The sequence below is a fragment of the Tupaia chinensis genome, unplaced genomic scaffold (assembly GCF_000334495.1).
Source record: "Tupaia chinensis unplaced genomic scaffold, TupChi_1.0 Scaffold000402_1, whole genome shotgun sequence".
NCBI classification, from domain to species: domain Eukaryota; kingdom Metazoa; phylum Chordata; class Mammalia; order Scandentia; family Tupaiidae; genus Tupaia; species Tupaia belangeri.
Genome location: NW_006159904.1, coordinates 5,515,527 through 5,521,725, shown reverse-complemented (window position 1 = coordinate 5,521,725; position 6,199 = coordinate 5,515,527). Strand labels below are relative to the sequence as shown.

The following is a 6,199-nucleotide window of genomic DNA, read 5'->3' as shown; positions in this document are numbered from 1 at the left end:
TGTGGCATGGTCCTTCCCCCCGGGGGGGGGGGTGATTTTTCACTTTCTGCCTCTCTGTCTCTCTGTCTCTCTTGGTCTCTTCAGTGAGCGCACATGCCTTATAGCACAATTCTTCTTTAAAAAAATAAAAACTGAAAAATTTTAAAAACAGCAGCCTGTTTTCTGATAACCCTGGTGCCACTGGTTTATCTTTGTCGGTAGATGCAGGATATTTAGAATGGAGAGAGTAAAAAGGAGAAAAATAATTTTGAGATGATTAGAAATGGTAATGAAATATTTGCCTACATATCTCATATAAAACCAACAAATATTTCACTTTTAAAGCTTACTTTTATTTCTTAGCCATAATTTTATTTTATCTTAGTTGGCTCTGAGTCTCTGGGACTGGCTGGTGGCGTGGTGATTGGGGTCCTGGACTCCCACATTGCTGATTGTGGTTGGAGTCCCAGACCTGGCAGCTTACTCTCTCACTTTCTCTCTCTTTCTCTCTCTCTTTCTCTCATCAAATTAAAATAGTAATAATAACAACAAATAAAAATAAATAAAGTAATATTTAAAAAAAAAAACAAAAAAAAGATCTGTCCTTGTAATAGTTATATTGCTGGATTCCCAACGTAGTCAACTGTGGTTCAAATCCAGACGGGGTGGCTTAAAACTCAAACTGTATATGTGCCCAAAATCCTGAGGAGTGACTAGAAGGGAAGGGATCGTGGCATAGTCATTCCCTGTGGGGGGATGGTTTCTTGCTTTCTGTCTCTCTGTCTCTCTGGCAAGCACACATACCCTATAGCAAAGATTTCTCTCTCAAAAAAGTATCCTATGCTTGTAGAGATTTATTTAAACTATTTAAATATTTTGCTGGGGTTTTTTTTCTGATAAATTATACAAATAAAGAAAAATAATAGGAAAAAAACCCCACTAATATTCCAGGCATTAAGATTTAGTTGTAATTTTAGTTTTTCTCAACAAAGGGAAATATAACTCATAATTTTATTATGAAAAACTTTTTTTTTTTGGAGAGGTTTTCGCTATAGGGTGCGTGCGCTCGCCAGACAGACAGAGAGAGACATAGAGACAGAAAGCAAGAAATCACTCCCCAGGGGGGATGGTCACGCCGCAATCCCTTCTCCTCCATTCTCCTCTCAGGATCTTGGGCACGCACGCACACGCGCCCAGCGTGAGTTTAAGCCACTGGGTCCGGGACTCGAACCGCGGTCGACTATGTGGGAGTCCAGCGACATAGTCATTACACTAACTGCTGGTTCCCAATGAAAAACATTTTTATATGTGTGAGCCAGCTGGTGTTAAAGCCCTGGATCCCACATGGCCGACTTCATGGTGCAAGTCCTGGACTCAGCGACTTGAATAAACACACTGGGTGTATGTGTGTATGTGCCTCAAAATCCCAAGAGGAGAATGAAGAAGGGATTGCAGCATGGCTGCTGCCTGCAGGGGATGATTTGTCTCTTTCTCTCCCCCCAGTAAGTGCATGTGCCCTATAACAAAAACTAAAAATAAAATAATATAAAATAAAAAGTGGTAAAATAATACCTAGTTAAGAAAGAAGGGTTTCTAAGAATATAGAATTTAATATATAATGTAAATGAGCATAGGAAGAATGTTTAATTAAATTTACAGAGCCTAGAAATACTGGTTCTTTAGTCATCCATACATTCAAAATCATCAACTTTAACTGTAGGAAGAAATTATATGAGCATGGTACTCTTTTTTTTTTTAAGAATTATTTATGGAATTTTATTTATTCATTTTTTTAAAGAATTATTTATTTATTTAATTCCATTTATCATTATTATTATTTTAAATTTGGACAGAGAGAGAAGAGAGAAACAGAAAGGGAGAAAGAAAGCTGCCAGGTCCAGGACTCAAACCACGGTCAGCCATGTGGGAATCCAGCGCCTTTAACCACCATGCCACCTGCTGGTCCCAATTATTATTATTATTTTTTTCATTTGATCAGAGAGACACACATAGAGAGTGATAAGGAGACAGAGAGAAAGAAGGAAAGCGAGAAAGCAAGCCACCAGGTCCGGGACTCGAACCATGATAAACCATGTGGGAGTGTCCAGCGTCTTAACCACCACACCACCTGTTGGTCCCAAGCATGGTGCTTTTAAATGCCAAAGGAGAACAAAGAAATAAATGACCAAAAGAAAGATGGTAGGCCATTCTTGTGTGTTGTGTGAGGCAATGGCCTTACCCATCAATCACACGGCCCCTCATTCGATTCCACTGCTTACACACATACCTATCTCCTTCTTGACTGCAACTCCCAAGAGAGTTCAAAAGGAGACTTGGATTATAGAAGAAAAATGTGTTTGTGCAGAGAGAACATGGGAATTGAGGCCATTATTCTTCACTTTTTTCTCTCTGCTTCTAATAATCAATAAAACTACTTAGGCAATGCTAAGAAGACTTTCTATGCTCCCTAGTAAAGGGAATAGCCATTTTAAAACAGACTACCAAATAGTTTAAAAAAAAAAAAAAAAGAGCGAAAGAAAGTAAAGCTATAAATATGTCACTTTTATAATAGCTAGAGAACATCCACATCCACATACAGATTTTTTCTTTTAACCATGAAGATTTATCTCAGGAACATCCTACATGAGATTGTCCAAAGAAACTATCTTTTCTCGAGAAAACTACACTCTCAAAAAGAGATTTAGTTTAAATTCTGGACTAAATCTACCAAGAATATCAATCCACTATTTTATGGTTGGACTTTTCCTACCAAAAATCATGCTTTATATAAGCACAATTTACTGCTTATGATATTATAAACTGAATCCCCCAACACAAGCAAATTAAAAATGTGTTTTTTTTTTTACCTGATCTTCACTAAATAATACTCCTCGTTGTCTATTGATCCTTCTCATGAGATCCCCTCCATCACAATATTCCATTACAATATACAGGCTGCTGCTCTCTGTAAGAAAAGGAATCATTTGGTGACGGAAGTGTTTCAGATATTTATCAATTTTTTGCCGTTCATGTTCCAGAAGGTAGCAAATATTGGGTCGTTGGAAAAGTCATGATGTATTTTTCCTATGCAAAAATGCATCATTTCAGATGATCCAATATATTAGAAGAATGCAGTATTTATCATAGTTTAAAACACTGAATATAGAAACAAATGAACTAGGTTCGAATCCCATGTCACCACTTACATTTCTTAGCCTCAGACACTGGGCAAGTTATTTCATTTCTCTGTGCCCATTACTTCATCTGTAAAATGGAAATAATAACATAGGAATTTCCTCTTAGGATTATTGGAAGAAATAAGTTAATCCATTGCCATTGCTCAGAAGAATGCCTGCATGCAATAGGGTTCAATAAATGTTAGCTATTACTATTAATACATCCCTATAAGAGATTAGACATCTTCTGTAAAAATAGCGGCTGTGAAATCTTTCCTAGCACCTCAGGAAGAATAGCTCCTTCTCAATTTTGGGTATAAGTCAGCATTTCTATGGCACTGATTCAACCATGTTCTTGAATACAACAGAAGCCTTTCTAACCGACTTCTGCCTAACTTGCTCACTAGATTACTGGACACTCTTGGTTACTGTTGTCCACTTAGGGTTACCACAGGGTGGTACGAGGCTCTCTAGCATGTCCAAATACCTTCATTCCCACCAATTAAACTGATTTTTTCTCATATCAGCTTATACTACTTATACTTACTATAACATGAACTGATAAAATATGAATAGAAACAGAAAGATATGATTATTTCTATAAATATTACACTGGAGGGCAAGTGGCATGGTGGTTAAGGTGCTGGACTCCCACATTGCTGATCCTGGTTCAACTCCTGGACCTGGTGGTTTGAAACTCACTGGATACGTGTGCATGCATGCCCAAAATCCCAAGAGGAGAATGGAGGAGAAGAGATTGGGGTATGGTCATCCCCTCCTGGAGGGATATGATTTCTCACTTTCCACCTCTGTCTGTCTCTGGCAAGCACACATGCCCTATGGCAAAAACCTAAAATAAATAAATAAATAAATAAAAATTATACCAAATGCTTTTAGAGGACTCAGTAAAAGCAAGTAGTTAAATAAAAAATATTTTTTTTAAATGCCATTAACCCAAGTGTTGGATGAGACAAGTAAAATATAACTAGAAAATCCCTAAAAGAATTGTGGAAGTAGATTTTTCTAGAAATGATAATTCTACATTAAAGAAGGAAAACTGAAAAATCTAAATAAGGACTGTAGCTCACTTAAGAAAAACTATTCAGAACTCAACTCTAGTTATTGGACACATAAGCAGAGACAAGGCTTTGGATTTGGATCAGAAATGTGGCAAATGATTGTGTATTTGTATGTTAAAATATGTCCTCTAGGGACCAGCAGATGGCATAATGGCTATGTTGCTGGACAACCTTGTAGTCAATTGTGGTTCGAGTCCCAGATCCGACGGCTTAAACTTATGCCAGGCGTGCGTGCACGCGCGTGTGTGAGCGTGCCCAAGATCCTGAAAGTAGAATGGAGGAGAAGGGATTGTGGCATGGCCATCCCCACCTGGGGGATGATTTCTCACTTTCTGTCTCTCTGTCTCTGTCTTTTTGGCGAGAACATGCCCCCTATAGCAAAAACCTCTCCGAATATATATACATATATATATATACATATATATATACGTATATATATATATACATACACACACACACACACACACACACATATATATATATATATATATATATTCTCTATAGTATAAATATTTGTCCTCTCCACCCCAATTCATTTGTTGAAATTCTAATCCCTAAGGGGCATTAGGACCTCTGGAAGGTGATTAGGTCATGAGGATGAAGCCCTCATGAAAGGAATTCGTGTTCCTACAAAAGAGGCTCAAGAGATGCCTACTTCCTCTTCCACCATGTAAGGACACAATAAGAAGGCATTCTCCAAAACCCAGAAAGTAGACCCTTGGCGGATGCCAAATCTGCTGACACCTTGATCTTGGACTTCCCAGTTTCCAGAACTGTGAGAAATAAATTTCTGTGGTTTACAAGTTACTCAGGTTATGGTATTTTGATATAGCAGTCTAAAATGACTAAGACATGATTTCCTGCTTTAACCAGCTTTTGTTTTTCTTTTCTTTTTTACATTAGCTAGCTATCAGCTAGGATCTAGTTGAAAAAAGGGCTTCTTGGGACCAGCAGATGGCGTAACGGTTATGTCACTGGACTCCCATGTAGTTGACCGCAGTTTGAGACATGGGCCCAGCAGTTTAAAACTCACGCCAGGTGTGTGTGCATGTGCGCCCAAAGTTCCGAGAGGGGAATGAAGGAGAAGGGATTGTGGTGTGGCCATTCCCACCTGGGGGTGGTGATTTCTTGCTTTCTGTCTGTCTCTGTCTCTCTGGCGAACGCACGTGACCTGTAGCAAAAGTCTCTCTCTGAAAGAAAGAAAGAAAAAGAAAAGAAAGAAAACGAAAGGCTTCTTCAGGCCTGCAGATGGCATAGTGGTTACATCGCTAGACTCCCACATGACTAATCATGGTCTGAGTCCTGGACCTGGTGGCTTGAAACTCATGCTAGACGCAACTGCATGTGCATCCAAGATCCCGGCAGGAGAATGGAGAAAAAGGAATTGCAGTGTGGCCATCCCCCTTGGAGGGTGATTTTTCACTTTCCCTCTCACTGTCTGTGTGTGTGTGTGTGTGTCTCCCTGGCAAGTACACATGCCCCAAGGCAAAAAACCTCTAAAAAAAAAGTAAAAAATGGCTTCTATTAATTTGTTTGTTTCTCTCACTAGTGGGGTCCCTAAAGACAACGTAGACACTTTATTCTTTTGTATTCCCTGCACCTAGCACTAGAGTTGGCATGTGAAGAGGTTTAATAAAGGTTTGTTGACTGGAGTCATAGAAACACCTAAGGAACATAAGCATACATACAAAGAAGCTGATAAGCAACGGTAGTCTTTCTAGGCAGGAAGTCACTGATGCGTGAGAGGAGCAGTACTAGGAGTCTGCATGCACGAGGGTGAGGAGAACAAAGCGCGTGAAGGTCAGACTGGAGATCAGGGTGGTTTCTGAGCAGAAACTTGTTGATACTCCTTAATAGCTACAGATCATTACTTCCAGGCATGTATTAATTTTTTAAAATAATTATTTAATTTTATTTTATTTACTTATTTATTTTAATTTGACCAGAGAGGGACAGCGTGAGAGA

General features: G+C 38.8%; 1 protein-coding gene across 1 annotated transcript in view; it reads right to left on the bottom strand.

Annotated features, from left to right (window-relative positions):
• The window catches only part of NEK5 (NIMA related kinase 5), a 96,959-nt gene that overhangs the window by 79,163 nt on the left and 11,597 nt on the right, over positions 1–6,199 (bottom strand). Inside the window, exon 3 of the mRNA XM_027774082.1 lies at positions 2,847–2,944. Coding sequence (XP_027629883.1) covers positions 2,847–2,944 — 98 coding nt within the window. The remainder of the gene's footprint in view (positions 1–2,846; positions 2,945–6,199) is intronic.